General features: G+C 34.9%; 2 protein-coding genes and 1 pseudogene across 2 annotated transcripts; all 3 read left to right on the forward strand.

Moving 5' to 3' along the window:
• The first annotated feature begins 2,486 nt into the window (after positions 1–2,486).
• LOC120254310 lies at positions 2,487–7,121 on the forward strand. The gene is made up of 5 exons (XM_039262432.1): positions 2,487–2,668; positions 3,506–5,193; positions 5,281–6,239; positions 6,313–6,708; positions 6,802–7,121. Exons 3-5 carry the CDS (start codon positions 5,355–5,357, stop codon positions 6,964–6,966), a joined length of 1,446 nt encoding a protein of 481 aa, XP_039118366.1. The 5' UTR covers positions 2,487–2,668; positions 3,506–5,193; positions 5,281–5,354; the 3' UTR covers positions 6,967–7,121.
• A 3,318-nt stretch (positions 7,122–10,439) lies between these two features.
• On the forward strand, positions 10,440–11,250 carry LOC120254309 (glutathione S-transferase U17-like). Its single transcript, XM_039262431.1, has 2 exons — positions 10,440–10,816; positions 10,897–11,250. The coding sequence occupies exons 1-2, from the start codon at positions 10,499–10,501 to the stop codon at positions 11,233–11,235; spliced, it is 657 nt and encodes a 218-aa protein (XP_039118365.1). The 5' UTR covers positions 10,440–10,498; the 3' UTR covers positions 11,236–11,250.
• Positions 11,251–12,928: 1,678 nt separating this feature from the next.
• LOC120254308 lies at positions 12,929–15,231 on the forward strand (annotated as a pseudogene).
• The last annotated feature ends 8,151 nt before the right edge of the window (positions 15,232–23,382 follow it).

The following is a 23,382-nucleotide window of genomic DNA, read 5'->3' on the forward strand; positions in this document are numbered from 1 at the left end:
TTTTTTTATTATATCATCCTGTTTATTTTTTTGTGGAGAGAAAATTGTTCATTAGCTTATCTCCAACTCAAAATTTTATATTTGGCATTTCGTAAAAATACAGTTTCTACACTAATAGTTTTTTTTTCCCAATCAATATTTTTATTTTTAATTCTAAAATAAAATATTTTAAGAATATTTTTTTCACTTTACAATTTATATATTTATCTATTAACTATATATAGATTTTATTTTTTATATTTATTATAAATATTTATTAAATATAAAATACAATCCGATTGATAAAAAAATACAAATACAAATTCAAACGTTATATTAATTACTAAATAAAAACATAACATACAAACAAGCACCTTTATTAAAAACAACACATTATTGGAAATTAAAGTAGTACACAAGTTTTTAATTATTTTCATTATTTGCATAGACTATTATCCCGACTATTAAATTTCATCTACTTAGATTTCATTAGATTGTATTTTGTAGTATTGTGGTATTACTATCGATGATAATTTATGTTAGGACTAATTTTTATGTGTTTTATTTTATTGCTCATGTAATTTTCGTTCATATTTATAAATTTATATTTCGTATAATATTTTCTTTAATATTTTTTCCTATTAATTAAAAATATAAACTTAAATTATAAGTTATTAATTTGATTAAAAATATAAATTTATAAATATTAATTTGATAAAAAACAAAATAATAAAAAAACCAGAAAAATAAAAGAAAACCAAAACAAAAAACAAAAAACTAAATAAAATAAAATAACGTTGCTATAGTGACACTCAAGATATTTGTGCGTCACTGTAGCAAAAATGGATTTTGCGCAAAAATTAGCGCTAGGTTATAGCGCCCCTGCATCAAATTCATTCCAAAACTTCATATTTGAAGTGTTTTTGGAGATGCCATACAGTTTTCAATGTTGACTAGTCAATTGTTTTATACACAATTTGTTATAAATTATTATTTTGAATTTTTTAATTAAAAATCTATATGGCTCATGAATTTAGGTGTATTTTTTTTTTATAAAATATAAATACACATTTAAAAGTTTTTAGTAGGACAACTATTAGATAGTTTAGTGGAAGTTACCATAAATTGTGGGTGAGTGGTGTAAGATTTAATCCCTTGTGTTGTGGTACAAACATATTGTAGATATAATGTATTAGTAATGTTTACATTACTGTTCAATAGGTTTTCTGTAGGAGAAGTTGTATTTTTCACTCCTCCAGGGTTGTAAGGTATGGGGATTTAACATTGTGAGATTGTGGTTAATGATATATCATTTGGGCGTACATGACAAACCCTAATTGTCGTATGTATTAGCCTGCTTCACATAGTAAATCTCTAAGGGATCATTAAGTTACTGTAAGTTATGCACTATTGTACCTGTTTGTCCCTTTGACAACCCTTGTGGGGTGGCATTTGTCACTTTTTGTAAAAAAAAAAAAACAAGTTTTTAGTAGTAAATCTTACTATTAGAAATAATTATTTAATGTAATAAAATGAAATTTATTAATTTTTAAAAGAAAAATTAAAAACTGAGAATGTTTACAAAATATCAGTGTCTTTAACGCCCCTGTTTCGCCCTCTCTGTTGGAGGCTTGGTCCTCCTGGGTTGTGTTGGGGACCATGCACCCAAAACCTCTGGGTAATCTGCTAATTAGGACTATTTACTGAAATATTTGTGCATAGCGCAATAATCGTCTTTTTACATATGCTTTTCATGATGTCTTTACTATTATTTGTAAAATTGCAATTTGCTCATTGTTTGGATTTCTACAGTCCCTGATCCCGCAAGTTTACAACTTGAGGAACCTCTTCTTACAATCAAGCACAGCTTGGTTTTTATGTGGCCTAGCATTCACACTTCTCTTGAGCCACCTGCCTCGGCAAGCGTGCTTATGGACCCACCTCCTCTTGGCGTGATTGTTGGTTTCGCTATCACCTTCTTTGTTTGTGCCTGGGGTACCCTTTTGTCGGTTGGCGTTGTTGTCTCTTCACCCCTGGTGATTCGTGTTTTCTTCCTCTTCGTTGTGTTTCTCCCTTTCCCTTTGTAAATTCTTCTTTGAAATAACATCTCAAAATTTTTTGTTTTTGATACATTAAGATTTAATTTTTTTTCTTTCACTTCTATTTTCTTCCCAATGAATTTGTTATGGTTTTTATTAGGTATAATACTCGGATTAGTCCCTCTATTTTAGCGAAATTGCCCTATTCATCCCTCTATTATTTTTTGTCCTCCATAGATCCCTCTATTTTTATTTTTGGGGAAAAACAGTCCCTCTGCCCAACACCCGTTTGTTTGGCCGTCTATTTTGCTGATGTGGCATTAAAAATGAATAAAATGCTAATAAACAAATGCCTAAATTTCTAAACCCGCTTAACTTTGTTGATTATTGTTGTTTAAGTGTCAACCCATTAGTCTTAATGGACCCCCATTAACTGGACTCGGATCCGATAACCCCAACCATCCATTATCTTCTCCACCATAGCAGCCAGTGAAGCACCTTGCGATCATAACGAGTTTTCCATCATTTTCTCCACCATAACAACCAGTGAAGCACCTTGCGATCATAACCAGCAATAGCAGCAACACCTGACGCTTCTCCCTACCAGCCTTTTCGGGTCTCTCCTTCAATTTCAACATAATTTATATGGGGTGAGTATTGTTGGTCTTGGGTTTAGGTTTTCCTTTTGTGTTTGTGCCTGAAAATGTCAAAACTAGGGTTTTAAAGTCTGTGGAGATTGTTTTGCCTTCATAGTGGTCACACTAACCCACAAATTTTCACATTTATAGAGCATGCATCGAATGGGGTATGGTTTTCCAATTTGTTTATTCTGTGCTTTGTTCATATGGTCCCCCTCTAATGTGTGAAATTTATTAAAGGTAATGCTTTATTTAATATTTATTGTTAATTGTTGGTGAAAGTAAATGATATATCTGACAATGTATCTTCTTTGTATGAACATGGCTGAAAGAAAGAATTAATTGGTTGTAAATTTATTTAATTGTCATTTAGATGTATCACTATGTAAATTTATACATAGTGATACTAACCCATCACACAAATTTTCTTTCTCTTCTTTAGAGGAGAAGAAGACATCAAACACTGATTTTACACAGACATATAGTACACAGATATATAGTTCATTGTCTATGACGAGTGGCCAAAAGTCAATTTAAAAATTTTTGAACAGTTTGATTTATGTTTGATTTTTTGTATTCATTCTTCTCTCTTGGAGATAAATGAAAAAAAAAAACCAATAATTTAGTCATTTTAAAATTATTTTTTATTATGATTTTTATGACTACAATCATGTATATATATACACACAGATATAGTTAAAGGCCATCTTTGTCTAGTGTAATTGGTTTAAAAAGAGTGATTAAAAGCTTTGGTGTTAAAAGATTTTACAGTCTGATCAAATGAAATAAATGCTTTGGTGTTAAAATTTATGTTTTGATGATTTGTCTAAACTTTCCCTTGCTATTTAGGTGTGAAGGGATGTCTGAGGAACATATTGTTAGATACCACCATGGGGTTACACTTGTGAAAGAAGGAATGCTGCAATACAATGGTGGCAAAATTAATGCCTTTGGTGTTGACCCTGACAAGCTGTGCTACTGGGACTTGTTGGGAGACATTCAAGTGTTGGGGTACAATGTTAGCGCAACCATTGATTTGTTTTTTTGTGGATGACAGTGGAACATTAAAGCAGATATCTGATGATACTGGGATTAGGGGTCTCACTGAACACCTTCACAAGCACCTTACAGTGGATGTGTATGTTGAGAAAGCAGGTGGTGGGCATGTTAAAGATTTGCCAGATATTTTAAGAGCTGATGTCCAAGAGAAGTGCTTTACAAGTTTATTATCTAGAGTCCCGGTTACTGATTTCGTGAGTGAAAGTGAAAGTGAAGAGCAAAATTTGGATATTGATCAGGAAGTTGTTCATGAAAATAAACAAGCCGCAAGGAGTGAATGAGGTGATAAGTAGGGCAACCAGAGTGGTGATGATGATGAAGAAAGACTAATTCAGGTACCTTATGCTAAATGTTGTTCTGCTGAAGATGCAGAAAGGGATGAAGCAAGGGAGAAGGTCATAAATTATGTTGAGTTAAAGAAGAACTTCCAAAATGATGTCAACAATGAAGATGATGGAGGCCAAGCAGTAAATGCAGACAATGAAGTTGGTGCTAGGAGTAACACTAGGAGTATTTCTGAATTTGGGAAAGTTGGTGGATATGAAAGTGAGTATATATCATCATCAGATCCAGGGAGCTATGAAGACACAAGTGAAGGATCAGATAAGGAAGATGCACAAAGACATAGATCTAGCAGGAGGTTCTTTGATCCCAAAATGCCATTTGAGGATTTTTTTCCTTGACCTCAGTTTCAAGGATTTGAAGCTCTTTAAGAAGGAACTAGTGGAGTTTTCAACCAAAAGAGGTTTTGAATTTACATACATCAAGAATGATGCAGTGAGGGTTAAAGCTGCATGTTCTGCCAAAAATTGCACATGGTTGATTCTTTGTTCATGGTGCAGTGCAAAGAAGTCATTTACAGTGAAGCACTATGTCTCTCAGCATACTTGTCTCCTTGGAGCTACTAGAAATAGAAGAGTGACAGCTCCAGTTGTGGCTAAGAGGTATGGAGAATTGATCTATGGGATGCCATTTGTTACACCTAGGCATTTAAGGTCTCTGGTCAGAAAGGATATGGGTGTCTTCATCACCAACAAGGTCTGCAGGAATGCAAAAGGTTGGTTGTTGAGAGAATGGAAGAGCAATTTTGGGAGGAATTTAGGGTATTAAATAATTTTGCCCTTGAATTAAAGGCCACACACCCAGGAAGCAATGTCATAGTTCTGTCTCAAAGGTTGAAGCAAGATCAGTTACCCACATTCCAGAAGATGTATATATGTCTAACAGCTGCAAGAGAAGGTTTTATTAGTGGGTGTAGGAAGATTATAGGAGTTGATGGCTGTTTCTTGAAGGGGTTGCTAAAAGGCCAATTGCTTGTAGTTGTTGGGAGGGATGGGAACAACCAGATGTTCCCTATGGCATGGGCAGTGGTGCAGACAGAGACAACTGAATCTTGGACTTGGTTTTTTGAGCAGCTCAAGGAAGACCTCTGCATTGGAGATGGACTTGGATGGGCATTGATCAGTTACATGCAAAAGGTATGCCAATTGAATGTGTAAAATGTAAATCCTTAATACATGTAAAATATATATCCTAACATGTCTACAACTCAAATTGTCATGTAGGGCCTAATACATGCAGTTAATGATATGTTCCCTCACATTGAGCATAGGATGTGTGCAAGACACATCTATGCAAGATGGGGGGTAAGAAGCACCAAGGCAAAGAGCTCCAGCTTGGGTTCTGGAATGTGGCTAGGTCAACCAATCAACCAGAAATGCAAAAAAACCTAGATGTGATGTCTGCAATGAATGGAGGAGAAGAAGCTGTGAAGGAGTTATTGGAGAACTGGCCCATCACAGGTTGGTGTGTTGCATTTTTTTCTGATATAGTTAAGTGTGATACTATAGACAACAACATGTGTGAAACATTCAATGGAGTGGTGCTAGATGCTAGGAGTAAACCAATAATAACCATGCTAGAAGACATTCGACAGTATGTTATGACTAGATTGGCTGTTAAGAGGGATCATGTGTTGAAATGGAAGTGTGAATGTGGACCAAATATAGTTACCAAGCTAGATAAGGAAAGGAAAAAGTGTGGTAAGTGGCATGTTGAATGGAATGGAGGGTCTAGACATGAAGTGTACTGGGACAACTTGATCTTGCATGTCAGGGAGGCTTATGTTGTCACATTGGCAGAGCATGTGCGCTCTTGTAGGAAATGGAGTAAATCTGGCATTCCTTGTCAGCATGCAATTGCTTCCATTGCTTTCAGTGGGCTAGAACCTTTGGACTTTATCTCTGAATATTTCAGAAAGGAGTACTACTTGAAAGCATACCATAATGTAGTAAACCCAGTGAAAGGCAGAGAATTTTGGCCATTAAGTGAGGAAAGAACCCTGCTACCTCCCATGGTTAGGAGAATGCCCGGAAGACCTGCTAAGAAGAGGAAGAGAGAACCACTAGAAGATAAGAACAAGGGCAGATTAAAGATTTCAAGGAGGGGAAGAGTATTTAAGTGCAGCTTATGTCTTGCAGAAGGGCACAATAAACTCACTTGCCCACAAAAAAAATCCACGGGGGTAACATTATCTACTTAATTATCATTACAACACAGCTTACTTTGACTGTACTAATACTAAGTTGTCCTTGTAGGGAAGCACTGAACACCCACAGGATGTAGACATTTCATCTGTAGATACCACTGCCAATGTTGCATCTTCTCAGGCAAGCCATAGAGGGCATTTTGCAGCAAAGAGAAAGCAACAAAAGACTGCTACTGCTATTGCACCTAGGCCAAGGAGGAAGATCACTCCAAATCCTGCTGCACCTACACATGGTCTATCTGAACAGATAGGACAAGAATGCCTTTTTAGAACAAATGGGAAAAAAACATTAGCTGCCGAAAATTCTGCTCAGACTAACATTGTCACAGATGGTGGAAGAAATCAAAACAAAGAATTTGCTCTAAAGGGGAAACAGGATGCACCCAAGGGAAGCACATCTACAACTTTACCCCATCCCACTTCAGGGAACATTCAAATTTTGAAGGTTAACATTACTTTTGTTATGCATGTTAATTTTTAAAGCTCATGTGGAGTCAAATTTTGAAGCTCATGTGGAGTTAATTTTTGTATGGTGCAGGGAAGATACAGCGGGGGGTTTATAATTGGAAGGTATAGCATGAGTGGAAGAGTAAGTGGAAGTCAGAATTCCACTGCCACTGCAGTTAACACAGCACAAGAAGCTCAGGCAGCCTTGGGAACACAGCAAAGCATGACAATTGATGCTGTTAAAAAAAATCCGTGAAATGAAGCATTAGAACTTTTGGAATGTGATGTCCTGTTTTTCTCTTCATGTTAAAAACTTAAAACTACTTTCTGATGTAAACACATGCTGTAATTTTGGTTCAGTATGCAACAGTTTTGATGAACATTTTGTTGCATTCCTGAATGATTTGTAATTAATGCAATTCAACAATATTAACTTAATGATTGTGGTTTTGTGTATAGCAGCATACTTTAGTGATTGTGATTTTGTGTATGGCACAATTGATGGTTTATAACTTCATTTTATGGTTTATGTATTAGTTTAGCATGGGAAATGCAGGATCTATAGGTATTGCTGGTTTATGAATACAGCTGTTGCTTTGTTCATGGTTATCAAAACCTTTATGTATTGAGATTTCTGTACAAATTCGCAAAATATTCAATGTTCAAATCATGATAAAGCCATAGACATTGTAATACATCCGGTGTATATCCAAAAATCCTCACAACATCCACTTGATTAAAAACACACACACACACACACACACACAAAAGGGAAAAATCCAGTTGAGTCAACATCCTCACAGCACCCCTCTTTATGTCTCTTTATGCACTTGAAGCTTCTTCACCCAAAAATTGGACACCTGAAAAGCCTGGCAAGAAGAAGCTTCGGGTGCTACAGCCATTACTGGTTATGATCGCACGGTGCTTCACTGCTTCAATGGCTGCTATGATGGAGCAGATGATGGAAAACTCCCCGTGGAGAAGATGATGGATGGTTGGGGTTATCGGATCTAGGTCCAGTTAATGAGGGTCCATTAAGACTAACGGGTTGACACTTAAACAACAGTAATCAACAAAGTTAAGCGGGTTTAGAAATTTAGGCATTTGTTTATTAGTATTTTATTCATTTTTAATGCCACGTCAGTAAAACAGACGGCCAAACAAACGGCTGTTGGGCAGAGGGACTGTTTTTTCCCAAAAATGAAAATAGAGGGATCTATGGAGGACAAAAAATAATAGAGAGATGAATAGGGCAATTTCGCTAAAATAGAGGGACTAATCCGGGTATTATATCTTTTTATTAAAGAATATTATTTTGACCCAAATAAGCTAGTTAGAGTTCACATAAGCTCATGCTTTGCTGGCTTGTTGTGCTGTTACATAGATCGTGGTCGCACATAAAATATGTGACCAGAGCCACTACGTTTTATTATATATGAGGTTATGCGTATCTTAATGAGTTTGCCGAAGAAATGGATGGAAGTAAGGAAATTTTGTAATTTATTAAAATTTAATTAAAATAAAGTAACAAATAAAAGGAAAAAAAATTGAATAGAAAAATATTTTGATAGTGAGAAAATGAAAGGTCAACGACCATTTGGTCTATTGGCATCGGGTCCTTTGTGTAGGGTGTTCGCCTCGAGTGTCGAGCGTGGCTTCTCGAGTTCGATCCCCATCTCGGGCAAGGTGAGGGCACGGTGGTGAGCGCTGCTTCCCCACGTGTTCGTCCCTGGGTTCCGCGGCTATCGCCTTTCTCAAAATATGAAAGGAAAATTTTTAGGGTGTGAAATTGTAGTGTGCCTTCTAGGATCTTTTCCAAAGGTTTAATGGTATTTAATTTTTTAGGTGAACAAATTGAATAAAAATATTCGCGCTCCGACTGTTATGCTCCCTTTTAGATAGATAAGTTTTAATTGGAAAAAAAATGTAAATATAGTGGGTCTCAATTACAATCCAAAAAATCTTTCAACATATTTTTATATATTAAGTTTCTTGAATAATTTTTTTCTAACAACTAGCATAAAGGTCGTCGGGGTTTATGATTCAGGTCAAGAGGTTTATTGCTTAGAGCTTAATATGGTTTAAGATTTTATAGGTTTTAGGGTTGTGAGTTTAATGTTTTATAGGTTTTATAGTATTTAATGTATAGGGTTTAGGATTTAGATGTTTGGGTTTCAGTGTTTTACGGGATTTAGAGTTTAAGGTGGAATATATATATATATATATATATATATATATATATATATATATATATATGAAAGTAGATTTATTTGTACTTTGATTTTTTTTTAATATTATTAGGGTTTATTTAAAAAAATATTTAAAAAATAAGTTTAAATCTCTGAGAATATCGTCCCACTTTGAGCGTTTTCTTTTTGTACCTTCAGGTTTTTAGGATACTTGGACTGTTTGGAGGATGAATGGAGCTCTTCATCCAAAACCTCTGGGCCTCCTCCTTACTTGTGCAATCAACACATCTTTTCTTCTGCTATTTTAAATTGATTTTCTGTTATTTGCAAAATTAATTGTTTGCTTATTGTTTGGATTGATGCAGCGCCTTATCCGACTACACTCAACGGCTCTCTATCTATTTCTTTTGGGTTTATGGTTTATCCAATTTTTTTTTAAAAAAAAACAATTGAAAAAACCTCTAATGTGAACACCATTAATTTTATTTTAAAATAATGTAGTCTTTAAAGGGCACGTCAATGCCTTCCTCCTTGGCACTTGGCAGATTCCATGGATTTCTTTGCAGAGCCACAATCAATCTCTGTAGCAATCTTAATTGCTCTGCTACTTCTCCCAACTTTGTATGCCTTCAAACTCATCCTTAGGCCTTCGTTTGCCAAGAAATGGCGAAGAAGAAACTACCCTCCAGTGGCTGGAACCATATTTTACCAAACTTGATCTTCAATTCACCCAAGTTTGACCTTCAAATGTTCCAAGAAAGATCTTCAATCAATCATCTCAATCATACTAACAATAGGCATGTCTTCAAATCTTACCTTTAATAGTCCTCAATCATCCTCATTAAGGTCTATTCAAATCATACCATCAATAGTTCTTCAATCATACCATTGATAGGGTATTTTTCGATTAAAAGTTTCTATCCAGTATTTAGTCTTCGATCAAATCACCTCAAATATGAGTCTCAGATATGATATCGTCTTCAAATTATAACACTGCCAAAAAAATAACTCCACCAAGATCTTGAGATATTTGCCTCCAAGTCGAAAACTCCTACCAGTACGTCACTACGCTCGCTATCGTGATTATCTTACGTCACGGGTTCATGCGTCCGCCGTCATGACCATGTTAAATCACTGCGATAATAGTCATGCGGTTGCACTAACACTAAGGTTCATGCCATTATGAACTTCGCTAGTATTGGCTAGATTCATTACCTCCCGGCTCCCCCAACTTGTTTTTCTTATTTTTTCTTTCTTATGAAAAACAATTTTAGACACAAATAGAATAATAGATATGATTTTTTCAACTTTTCCAAAAAAATAATAAATACATAAATAGAATGGTCCGGAAAAGGACATGTGCTGAAAACCCTTATTTTGTATTTTTATTCGGAGAAAAGTATTAGAGATAATATCTTGGTGAGCATAGTCCACGAAAATATCTTATGATATTTTCCCTTGCTACATTCATTTACAACCACTAAAAACGTTCTTCTTAATCTGAAAAAAATAAAACATGATTTGCTGGTCTACAAATAGAACAAGAAGCACACTTCATGCCACTCGGAGAGAGGTCATTAATTAGAAGTTTGTGCAAAAATGGCAGAAGAGGTGAAGCTGATTGGGCTTTCTATGAGTATGTTTGTGATTAGAGTTAAGATATCTTTGAATCTCAAGGGAGTGAAGTATGAGAACTTGGAAGAGACCTTTGGGAGCAAGAGTGAGCTGCTTCTCAAGTCCAACCCAATATACAAAAAGGTCCCTGTTCTCATACACAATGGCAAAACAATCTGTGAATCTATGATCATTGTTCAATACGTTGATGATGTCTGGTCTGATGCTGGACCTTCAATTGTTCCCTCTGATCCCTTTGATGCAGCCATGGCCAGGTTCTGGTCTTACTATATTGATGACAAGGTAAAAACTATGAAAACAAAATTGTTCTTCTTCCCTTTTGTGCAGTTTTTAATGATGTTTTTTCCTGGGTACTGTTGCAGTGGTTTCCTGCTTATGGAGAAGTAATAAAAGGACAGACAAGAGAAGCTAAGATAGAAGCAGCAAAGGAGGCCATTGCAACGTTGCAGCCATTGGAGGAGGTTTTTCAGCAACAGAGCAAAGGGAAGGACTTCTTTGGGGGTGATACCATTGGGTATTTAGACATTGCTTTGGGTTGTTACTTAGGTTGGATTAAAGCTGCTGAGAAATTGACTGGTCTTGAGTTTTTTGACAAGAATGAGACGCCTCTGTTGGCTGCATGGGCAGAGTGTTTCTACTCGAATGATGCTGTCAAATGTGCCGTGCCAGATGTTGATGAATTTGTGGAGTTTTTCCATTAAGATTCAAGCTAAACTCAATGCTTAGTGTTTCTTCAGAAAAATATTTGCAGTTATTGCTCAAATGAATAATTAATTGGTGATATTGTTGTTTGTCAGCGGTTTTTTTTTTCCTTTTGTACATGGTATTCTCTGTTCCTCTCTTTTTTCTAATAAATTTGTGATTTATTCACTTTATTCAAAAAAAAAATTGGTGATGACCGGAGAACCACTTATATCTTAATAATATCTTATTAAAATAATGAATTGGCAGTTTAGGAAATCTCTTGGCATTGGTATTGTATAATACTATGCAAATAGTGTATAATACTAAAAAAACCACTTATTTTCCTCTGGATTTGATTGCACGTGCAATCACTTGGAATATTTTGCTTGAAAGAAATGCACGCATCTTCAAATCTACTTGTTGTACAACTGTTTCCATTATTTCTTTGGTTATCTACAGCCTCCATTATTTCTTTGGTTATCTACCGCCCCTGATTCGAAGAAGGAAAAATTGGAGGAGCCTTTGGCAAAGGTCAAGCGTAGCCTTGAGTTTCTCTCCTCTGCGGATCCGACTCTGAGCATCCCCCTTAGGTCCTACCGAATACTGGCCAGGTTTAGCTTTTGTTAGTCAGGGTTTTCCCTAAAGGGCTTCTCCTTTAGGGCTTTCTGTTGGTCTGTCTTTTGTTTTTGTGATCACCCCTGGTGGTTCTTTGTATTTTTGTGTCTCCTCTTCTCTCTACCCGCGTGAGTAGCGTGTTTGTGTTCTTTTTAGTACTTTTGTCAGATTTCTATTTTTATTTTTAATACGTAGTTTTTTACTTTTTTAATATATATATATATATATATATATATATATATATATATATATATATATATATTCGCGCTCCGACTGTTATGCTCCCATTTAGATAGATAAGTTTTAATTGGAAAAAATGTAAATATAGTGGGTCTCAATTGCGATCCAAAAAATCTTTCAACATATTTTTATATAATAAGTTTCTTGAATAATTTTTTTCTAATAACTAGCATAAAGGTCGTCAGGGTTTATGATTCAGGTCAAGAGGTTTATTGCTTAGGGCTTAATATGGTTTAAGATTTTTATAGGTTTTTAGGGGTGTGGGTTTAATGTTTTATAGGTTTTATAGTATTTAATGTATAGGGTTTAGGATTTAGATGTTTGGGTTTTAGTGTTTTACGGGATTTAGAGTTTAAGTTGGAATATATATATATATATATGAAAGTAGATTTCTTTCTACTTTGATGAAAGTAGGGTGCAGGGCCAACCCCTCATAGGCGACGTGCGTGCGAGTGTATCACGCCACGTCCCTCACCCTCCCGAAAAGCGTTGGTTAATTTTTTTTCTTTTAATATTATTAGGGTTTATTTAAAAAAAATTATTTAAAAAATAAGTTTAAATCTCTGAGAATTTGGGCCTCCTTCTTACTTGTGCAATCAACACATCTTTTTCTTCTGCTATTTTTAAATTGATTTTTTTATTATTTACAAAATTAATCGTTTGCTTATTATTTGGATTGATGCAGCGCCTTATCCGATTACACCCAACAGCGCCTTATCCGATTATACCCAACGGCTCCCTATCTATTTCTTTTGGGTTTGTGATTTATCCAAATTTTTTTTAAAAAAAAAACAATTAAAAAAAACCTCTAATGTGAACTCCATTAATTTTATTTGAAAATAATGTAGTCTTTAAAGGGCACGTCAATGCCTTCCTCCTTGGCGCTTGGCAGATTCCATGGATATCTTTGCAGAGCCACAAACAATCTCTGTAGCAATCTTAATTGCTCTGCTACTTCTCCCAACTTTGTATGCCTTCAAACTCATACTTAGGCCTTCGTTTGCCAAGAAATGGGGAAGAAGAAACTACCCTCCAGTGGCTGGAACCATATTTCACCAGTTCATGAACCTCAATAGACTCCAGGACTTCCAAACGGACATCTCTCACAAGTACAAGACTTTCAGGATGCTCACCCCTTCCTGCAACTTTGTCTACACTGTTGATCCGGTTAACGTTGAGTATATCTTGAAAACTAACTTTGCAAACTATGGCAAGGTATTCCAAACAAGCATCTCTGTACTTGTTGATATGTTTATCCTGTTTTGAAGTTTCTCAAATTTGGTGTAGTTAATTGCTTTGTTGGGAGATGCAAAAAAAGATGGGATTTTTTGTTGGTTTTTTTCATCTTGATGTGTTTTTCGGTGTATGCTGGTAACTATGTTGGTGAACAATCACTTGCATATATGAATTGATTATTTGATTTCCAGGGAAAGGCTTTTCATGATGTTACAAAGGATCTCCTGGGAGATGGGATCTTTGCAGTAGATGGTGAGAAGTGGAGGCAGCAGAGAAAGATTGCGAGCTATGAGTTCTCTGCAAGAGTCTTGAGGGATTACAGTAGTGCAGTGTTCAGAGATACTGCTGCCAAACTGGTTGAGATTATTTTAGTGGCTGTAAACTCTGAACAGATGATTGATATCCAAGTAATTCATCTTTTTGTCAGAGTTCTTCTTTACCTAGCTATGATGACTTTTTGATTCTTTAGAATTACATTCATGGTGTTACTTTCAGGACTTGTTAATGAAATCAACCTTGGATTCAATATTCAAGGTTGGATTTGGGGTGGAGCTAGGCACACTTTTCAGGTTCCAACAAGGAAGGGAGAAACTTTGCAAAGGCATTTGATGATGTAAAGCAGAAACAATATTGAAGCGCTTCCTTTGATGTCTCTTGGAAAAATTAAGCGGTTTCTCAGTATTGGTGAAGAAGCTGATATGAAGAAGAACATCAGATACATTGATGATTTCGTTTCATATGCTTATGAAAGAAGAAGATAGAACAATCAGCTAATCACAAGGATGATGTTGTAAGTCAAATAAAATTTTTACATCTCAAGCTTTTTGTGAGTATTGAAAAATTGTTCATTATGGGTGCTTTGACTTTGTAGATGATCAAAGAGGATATTTTTGTCACGATTTCTAATGGAGAGGAAGAAAGGACCCTTCAACCATGAGTGATCAGTACTTGAGAGACATAATCTTGAATTTTTGTCATTGCAGGCAGAGACACAACTGCCGGTACACTCTCATGGTTCTTCTATATGCTGTGCAAGCATCCTGATGTGCAGGAGAAGGTAGCACAAGAAATCAGAGAAACAACCAACACCAAAGACAAAATGCCATTCAGTAAATTTTTCTTAGCTTTAACTGAAGAAACACTCAACAACATGCAGTATCTGCACGCAGCTCATCGGAAACACTAAGGCTATACCCCTGCAGTTCCATTGGTAATTTATCAACTCATTCCTAGTTTGTAAACCATGAGTGAGTTCATGACAATTTTTTCTGCAGGATGTGAAGGAGTGTTCCTCAGATGATACATTGCCAGATGGTTTCGCTGTGAAGAAAGGGGATTTTGTGAACTATCAGCCTTATGCTATGGGCAGAATGAAAATTCCTCTGGGGTGATGATGCAGAGGACTTTCGGCCTGAGAGATGGTTCAATGATGAGGGTGTTTTTCCAGCCTCAGAACCCTTTCTAAGTTCACTGCTTTCCAGGTGAGCTTACATGAAACTGAAAAATTAAGAATTTGGTAATTGTTTCAATTTTTCTATCAGGGCACTTACATTCATTTTTTGGTTGGCAGGCTGGTCCAAGAATCTGTCTAGGAAAGGACTTTGCCTACAGGCAAATGAAGATCTTCAGCCGTAAAGTCTCCTATATTTCTTCAGGTTCAAACTCTGGGATGAGAACAAATCAGTAAATTATAGGACTATGCTAACTCTTCAAATTGATGGGGGACTCCAATTATGCGCGATGCATAGGTAACATTGTCTTTGTGATGTAGACACCAGTCTCAAATTCCTCGAGGCATGGAAGTAACTGAAATCGTATAAGTTGCCAATAAGAATTAAATAATGAAGTGATAATCTTATTAATACATAGTATGCTTGTATGTGACCAATTGCACAAAATGGATCTGTATTCTGCATTCTGTATCTGCCAGATATTCTTTGGACCTGATTTCTCCCAATGTGTAAATTTCAGTAGTTACATTTTGAAAACTAAATTGCTAAGAATGTGATACTTGAAACCTTGGTGTGGTACTCAATTTCTCTTTGGACCTCTAAGCAAAGAGGCATTTTTCCTAATCTTATTTGTTTAGATCTTGTGAGATACATGACAACGTAATTGATTTCCTCCAGCAGCTACTGTTTTTGGAGAAGAAATACATGTTAAGCCATCTGAATAGACCAGTTTGCCTAAATCATACAACATTGAGAATAATGCAAGAAAGAAACAGGAGGACATGACACCTTAACTTTCAGAAAACTATCCAAAAAGCTATCTTGAATAACTTTAGGACAATGCATAGATGCCTTTGGGATGTTTAGATTGCACATTGATTCCTCAATGCTTATGAGATGGTAAACAAATATAACACGTACGCTGATTTGTAACTAATGTAATTGCTGCAAATCTTGAAATCGACCGGAAGAATGTTATTGCATAGGTAAATTTCGTTTCTTGCATTTTTTTATCATGTGTCTCATACAATGCCCTCAATAACAATATTTCCAAGAATTGCCTATAGTGCTAGCAGGGTTCAGACATCGACTCCTTGTCATACATTGATAGAAATTTGGGACATTATTATTATTATTTTTTAAAAAGGAACACACAATAGAAGAACACACACGCACACAAATGGGATCAGTTCTGTATAATGCATCGCTTAATTCATGGCATATGTTTGAGATTAATAGTCAGATTAAGAATAAATGGCAATGTTTGAGATTAATGTGGGAAGCAATTGTTGGAAATTATGATTTAATGTTGGAGCGAAAGGGAACGGGATGACAAAAGACTGAGGCGTGCAAGAGCACTGTCCCTAAGAACAATTTCGCCTCCTTTTTGCAATGCGACAAGAACACAGATGGCGTTGTTCTTTGTTCGCGCACCAGAACAGAGAACATACGAGAGCTCAGATTTTTGGGTGAAAGAAAAAAGGAAGAAGAAAAAGAGAAAGTTATCTTAAAATCGAGAAGCTGTTCTTTGCAAAAAAATTAAAATTTTAAACATAAGATAAAGGTAAAAACCTATGGCGTGACTGCACCCATGCGCCTACGTGAGTTTAGAATTTGCACCTCTACTGCGTAGAGAAGCATAACCACTAAAAGCAGAGTTAAAGGATAATGAATAAGACTTATATATAAAGTGGATGAATTCTCAGAATGTCAAAGAATGCAGACTAAACCTTTATTGAGGAATGTTTTGAAACAATACGCTAAAAGAAATATGGGCCCTCTAACAGCAATAAGGTTAAACAAAACAGAGATGCTTCAGAGTGTCTGATTGCTGCAGTATAAAAATGAGGTATGGTAAAAAAACTGACAGCCAGTTTAAGAACAGATAATAAACTAACGGACCAGCAAAAAAATGTGTTGTGATAAAAAGTGCTAAAAAAACTATTTATTCAAATAGAAAAAGAAACAAGAGAAACAAAGAACAACAACAAATGAGCAGAAGAAGAACAAGCAACCAAGCTACAACAACAGCAAAGAAAAAAACAAAAAAACAGAACAAAACAAACCATGTATGAAAACCAAAGTTCATAATACACTTCGTGATCCATCTTGGAAGGTCCCAGCCTTGGTGAAAGAGAGTCAATTGATGCGTACTAGACCCATAAAACAAGCCAAGCTATAAAGCAATGCGAGCCCATTTGTGAGGAATAACTTGAATTTTTAGGACTGCCAGTAATCACAAGTAAGTTCTGTAGTATCTTCATCCCTTGATCAGCTCTCCAATCTTGATGATATCCGATTAAGTTGAGAGCATCATTCAAATCAGAGCTAGTAATGAGCAGATGCTTAACGTTGACTCTGATATCAATGATATGTCTGATGGCAATTATGAGGGCTCTAACTTCAGCATCTATTTAAAAGAGATCAATGTTGGGAAGCAATAAGGTTAAACAAAACAGTGATGCTTCAGAGGAAGTGTCTGATTGCTGCAGTATAAAATGAGGTATGGTTGGTAAACTGACAGCCAGATTAAGAACAGATAAACTAATGAACCAGCAAAAGAAATCAGTTCATTGATAGTGATAAATAACAAAGCATGGGCATCCAGTTGACCTTGTCTTCTAATTCCTTTAATCTTCATTTAACTCTAATTAATCACAGATTATAAAAATTTCTTGCCTGAAAGCAATTGGGATGAACAAATGCAGAAAACAAAAACTTCTCAATAATTATCTTAAATCGAGTACTATGCATCTTGCTTTTGGCAAAAACAGTATTTCATTTTCTTATACTGAATGGCTAAAGAAAACTGTATCCATTAGGAATAAAGATGCCATTATCTGTGGGCAGGTACATAAACAAAATATCAGTCCAAACAAGGTATCACTAGACAAGTACATGGAAGTAGATGAACGATGAAACAAGATATAACTTGATAGCATAGAAGTAAATGGACGATGACACAAGATATAAGTAGACCACATGGAAGTAGATGATGATGAAACAAGATATAACTAGACAACATAGAAGTAGATGGACGATGAAACAAGATATAACTAGACAACATAGAAGTAGATGGAGGATTGAGGCCTCCTTCCACGTGAATTAAACGGACAATAAAACAAGATATAATTAGACAACATAGAAGTAGATGGTGGATGAAACTTCCCTTTTTTTGCTTCCATGTGAATTAAATATTTATGTTTTTTTAGTTTTGACAAAGTAGACTGTCCACATCAAGCACCATTGTGCGAGAGATTTCTTAACCTCTCACTTGAGAATGGAGTCATCATGCTTTTAATGTGAAAATGGCAATTTATTTATTGCTTATGTATAATTTGTTGGAAGGCTTAATTATGTGTAAATATTTATGAAAATATGAATGGGCGAACCTTTCAAAAAGTAATAATAATTAAAATTGTTTATTGTCAACTCTTTTTATATTTTTACAACTAATATTATTTTAATTAAAATAACTCAAAAATAATTAAAATTTGTAACAAATTTTGAAATATAATAATTAATTTAATGATAAAATTAACATTTAAATTAATTAATATAATAATTACAATCATTAAAATAATATGCATATAATTAATATAAATAAGAAAACAAAATAGAATAGTGCCAACAACCTCTTAGGTTGTGTTTGATTGGCAACATGAAAAATGGCTAGAAAAGAAAATTTTTCCATGGAATATTTTTCCATGGAAAAATTTTACATGGAAAATGAAAAAATAGTCGTTTGATTGGCATTATTTTTTAGCTAGAAAATAAAAAAAAATTTATGGAAAATTCAGATTTTGTTTTTTGATTGCTCTTATTTTCCACTGTAAATGTAACATTTACCATCGAAAAAACCTCATTTGTTTTTTGATTGCATCAATTTTCTCTGAAAAAAGTCACGTTTTTCATAGAAATTTTTTTGAAAATTATTAAAATTATAAACAACGTTACGTGGAATTGAATCTTACCATCAAAACGTCGCGAGATTTGTTCATTGATCTTGATAAATTTATTTAAAATACTATTAAGTTATATAATTTATCTTTTTTTAAAAAATTTAAATAAAAAGGAAAAACTTTTTTTTAAAATTTATAAAAGAAAAGTTATTTTAAATATTTTAATCGCGCGTTATTTTTTCACATAGCCCCTTACATTTTCCTGGAAAAACTTTTCCTAGGGTGGAGGCAGGAAAAATTTTCCACTGATTTGAGGGAAAATAGAGTCACGTTATAGAGTTTGTGGAAAAATTTTCCATAGAAAATTTTGGTAAAGCAACTAGCCTATTTAGATGTAAAATGGCATGTAGAAAATTTTTTCAGGGAAAAAAAGAGCAATCAAACACAGCCTTAATCTATCTATTGGCGCAAATCTTCTGTATATGGCATTCGTGTTCTTGCTAATAAGACAGTTTATAGAGGTTGACGGCACAATTGTAATGAGATAGTAACTTCATGCTTTTACACGCCCTTGAAATGGTCACATTTTATTAAAAAAATAGTATATATAATAAATACGAAGATAATCTCAATTTGGTATTTATATAATTTTTTTTAAAGGTATATAAGCCAGGTGAGAGTTTATCCCTTGACCACTTACTTTCTCACGTGAACATAGTTATATTTAATTAATAGTTTGAATCAAAATTTTTTTAATCTAAATTTACGAATCTTTCCTAGAAAAAAAAACCTATTAGCCATTTATCAAGTAACTAAACACTATATTTGAGGGTTGCGTTGTATTGTATTTCAAAATTAAATATTTAGATTTTTTTTGAATAGGATAAGTTATCATATATTACACTTAAATGAATAAGATAGAAAATAAAAATAAAATATGCTCATGTACTCATTTAGGTTTCTTAGCATCTATCACTCCTTCCATTCTTGCACCAAAGGCTTGGTAATAATGAGATAGGTTAAAATAAATATTATTTAAAAAAATATAATTAAATCATAAAAAGTTAATTTTGTTTATTTATGTACAATTCATGTCATATCACATAAAGATAACAAAAATGCAATATGGAGCGTACACATCAAAGCGTAATAATGAGTTTACTATGTACTATATATATATACTCACTGCTATATATCCTATTCATCAAACAACCGAAAAAGAAGAGAGAGATGATATGATAGATGATATGAGAGAAACAACATGAGAGGAATAGAGGATGGGAAGAGAAACATGGAGAAAGATCTGATAACTTAAAAGCAAAGGAGGAGAAAACGCACTGACTTTTATTACATAATCGTGAAGCCTTTATAGGTAAAATTCTAAAAAGATAATCTCTACTAATTTGAGTTTTAATCAACCCACAACTAACTTAAATATTTAAATCAAAGATATTCTAATCAAACTAAAATAAACATCATTATCTTAACACCCTCCCTTAAACTTATGTTTATCTCATAAGTTTAAGTTATCTCATCTACAATGAATGCTTTCATTTTGAATTGAAGTTCTTCGATAATATTTCTCAAGCCACCTACTTGAGAGGCACGTGTTGTTGCTGCTACAAATTCAACCTTAGTAGTTGAAGGAATACCAATATGTTGCTTCTTTGATGACCATGAGATAGCTCCAAAACCCATCATAAATACATAACCGGATGTGTTTTTCCGATCATCTAAATCTCGCGATAATTATTATATGTCATCGATCAAATCGACATCTCTCCTTTTCTTGTTTAATTTTTGCTTTTGTATGCCCACTTTAAACAATTGTTTTTGCACTTTAGGAAGTTCGAGTTAATTCCATGTTTTATTTTTCAATAGATGGAATTTCATTATCTATAGCTTTTTTCCACTTTGAATGTTGGATCGCTTTTTCAAAAGATAAAAGATCACAATTTGAAAATAAAGCAAAGTGGGTATGCAAAGGTCTTCGATTGGTTGAAATTTGTTACTTCACTGTCATCAAGCCGAGCCTTTTTAGGACACAGTAATAGGGATTTAGTTGATGCTCTCTGCATTTGTTTGTGGTTTAGTGATGGTGAGGGCTTCGTTAGTTGAAAATTTCTTGATGTTGGACTGCTCTCTTCCTTCTTGACTTCATCATTAATTCCATAATTGAAGTAAAGTGCTCCTTTCGCTCGATTCAAGTGCTTTCTCCTCATCAAAAATAACATCCCTACTCACCACGATTTTCTTTGTTAATGGATCATACAATTTTAAAGGTTTGGATATTTCACTAATCCCAAGAAAAACACACTTTTTGCCCATATCATCAAAAAGCTTCTTTCTTTTCTCATCATGGAATATAGTGCATATGCAATCTGCAACCAAAAAGTCTGAAAGTGATCTCTACTGAGTGTTCATTCAGCTCCGATAGCTTCTTACGGTGTTTTGTTTTGAGCGGCAAAAGTAGAACTTCATTCAAGATATGAGATGCTCGATTATTTGCTTACGGCCATTCTTGAATTACGCCCTTTGTTAACAAGGTTCGCATCCAGTATTGAGGGATGGTTCGATCTTTTCGATATACCATTCGTTGTGGGGAATAGGAAGGCGTGAGCTCTCTCTCCGGATGCCATGATAATTACGAAAAACTTTGAAAGTCTTCGAGCGATTACTCTCCTCCACGATCGGTCTAGGGTGTTGTTTAATAGGCTTTCCGATTTCACTTTCAACATATACCCTTGAAGCTTTTAAATGCACTAAAAAGCTTACGATTTCTCACCGTAAAAATAAACCCAAGTTTTAGAATAATCGTCGATTGAAAGTAATAAAAATATCTTTTACCTCCGTAGAAGTAGGATTTATTGGTCCTCAAAATATCGAGGTGAACAAGTTCTAAAACATCTTTTGCTCTCAAAGAGACTTTCCTTGAGAGAGAAAGATGCGATGTTGTTTGCTTACAACACACTCTTCACAAACTTGGGAGGGAATGAGTGATTTTAGGAAGCCCTATCACCAGTATCCTTTTCTTGGAGTGTCTTGATCCACCCAAAGCTCAAGTGACCATACCGATAATGCCATAGCCATGAAGGGTCTTTTTGTTTTAGCCATCGAAACAGGGTTGAGCATTCAGTCTTTATAAGGGAAACAACCTATTTGAACTCATTGGCACAATTGCACAATTGCTTACCTCTACAAGGATCATATGTTCTGAAGTACCTTTTTGAATGTGATTGTATATCCCTTCTCTTACTGTTGAGCCAGGCGCTCGATGAAGTTACTTTTCAAGTCGGGAACATAAAAACATTAGAAATCTATAAAACCATTCTTTGGTTTTATATTAATATCACCATTTCCCATCACATTCACGTGTAGAGCGATCTCCAAAGCTAGCGATTGAGGTGAAAAATCTTCGTTTAAGTAAGAAAAGAAGGACTTGCTTCCCACACATATGGTTGCTACAACCCGTGTCCACAAACCAAATATCTGACTTGTGAGATTACGACTATCTTGTTATTGTCATTTAACTTAGTCTCGCTTTTTATTTTACGCAGAAATTTGAGCTTTTCTCCTTTGTCTTTGTCTTTGTCGTTAGGTAGCTTGGTACTAACATTCGGAATGGTAATGACACAAATCGATGACATCTAAAAGACACTCGATTTTAGATTTATCAAATTGTTGACCTCAAAGTCCTCTTCCTTTTACTTTGTAGATAACCATCATCGATATTCTACGGTGCCATACCGTAACCTCTGTCGCTCTTCTCTTCACTCCTCTACTTCCATGCGATGCTCTGCCTCGTAATATTGAGAAGTTGTTGGTTGTAGAGGCCATCAACTGCTCCTCGGCAATAAAATTACGGTTGATCTTACGTTCAGCGAACTAATAAAAGAGCTTTGATTCATCGATTGAGGTAGTACATCATGTCCTTTGATTCTTCGATTGAAGCCAAACTATGTAGTCGAAATTTTCTTTACATCGAGATCGTGATATCTTTTCGACAATAGTGACATCATCCATCTTCTCCCCCATGAAACCGCATATTATTAGCGATCCATGGTTCTTGCAAAATAATTGTTATGATTCTCCGTCCAACTAAATAGCATAGATTTTCAAAATCGCTTCTCGAGGCTTGAAGTTGTCGGCGCTTTGCACCCGAGTGAGCCGATATCTTCATCGAGATCCCATATATCCTTGAGTTTCTCTTTGCAAGAATGGTCTCCATAGATCGATCAATGGCTGAAATAAATAATTCTTAGCGGCTCAGAGTCTTTTCGGCTTTGATGCCTTACAAGTTTCCGCTTCCCGTGCATACCTGTAGGGTACTACTCCATCATCGGTTTTGCCCTCGAGATTGAAATGTATTCCAATACTCACTGGATTTTAAGAAATGCCATCAGCTTGCTCCCGATGATCGTGGTGACCGTAAAGCGTGGAATAGATGGTTGCCTGAAAGTTGTCTGCCCGAGACGTTTGTGAATTTCTTCGCTCACAAAACTCTCGCTTTTGTTGAGCACCGGCTCTTGTCTGAAACGATAGCTTAAAGAAGAGATGAAAGAAAAGCTAGCACTTTATTCGTAATCGTTGAAGCCTTTATAAAGGTAAAATTCTAAAAGATAATCTCTACTAATTTGAGGTTTTAATCAACCCACAACTAACCTTAAATATTTAAATCAAAGATATTCTAATCAAACTAAAACAAACATCAATATCTTAA

Source organism: Dioscorea cayenensis, unplaced genomic scaffold (assembly GCF_009730915.1).
Source record: "Dioscorea cayenensis subsp. rotundata cultivar TDr96_F1 unplaced genomic scaffold, TDr96_F1_v2_PseudoChromosome.rev07_lg8_w22 25.fasta BLBR01000415.1, whole genome shotgun sequence".
Lineage (NCBI taxonomy): Eukaryota > Viridiplantae > Streptophyta > Magnoliopsida > Dioscoreales > Dioscoreaceae > Dioscorea > Dioscorea cayenensis.

What these genes read in the sequence shown, in the direction of transcription:
- LOC120254310 (XM_039262432.1), top strand. Translation starts at nt 5,355, where the DNA reads ATGGGGGGTAAGAAGCACCAAGGCAAAGAGCTCCAGCTTGGGTTCTGG. An exon ending in CACAAAAAAAATCCACGGGG is followed by an intron (nt 6,240 to 6,312) that starts GTAACATTATCT and finishes TTGTCCTTGTAG; the next exon opens with GGAAGCACTGAACACCCACA. An exon ending in GGAACATTCAAATTTTGAAG is followed by an intron (nt 6,709 to 6,801) that starts GTTAACATTACT and finishes TGTATGGTGCAG; the next exon opens with GGAAGATACAGCGGGGGGTT.
- LOC120254309 (XM_039262431.1), top strand. Translation starts at nt 10,499, where the DNA reads ATGGCAGAAGAGGTGAAGCTGATTGGGCTTTCTATGAGTATGTTTGTG. An exon ending in CTTACTATATTGATGACAAG is followed by an intron (nt 10,817 to 10,896) that starts GTAAAAACTATG and finishes GTACTGTTGCAG; the next exon opens with TGGTTTCCTGCTTATGGAGA.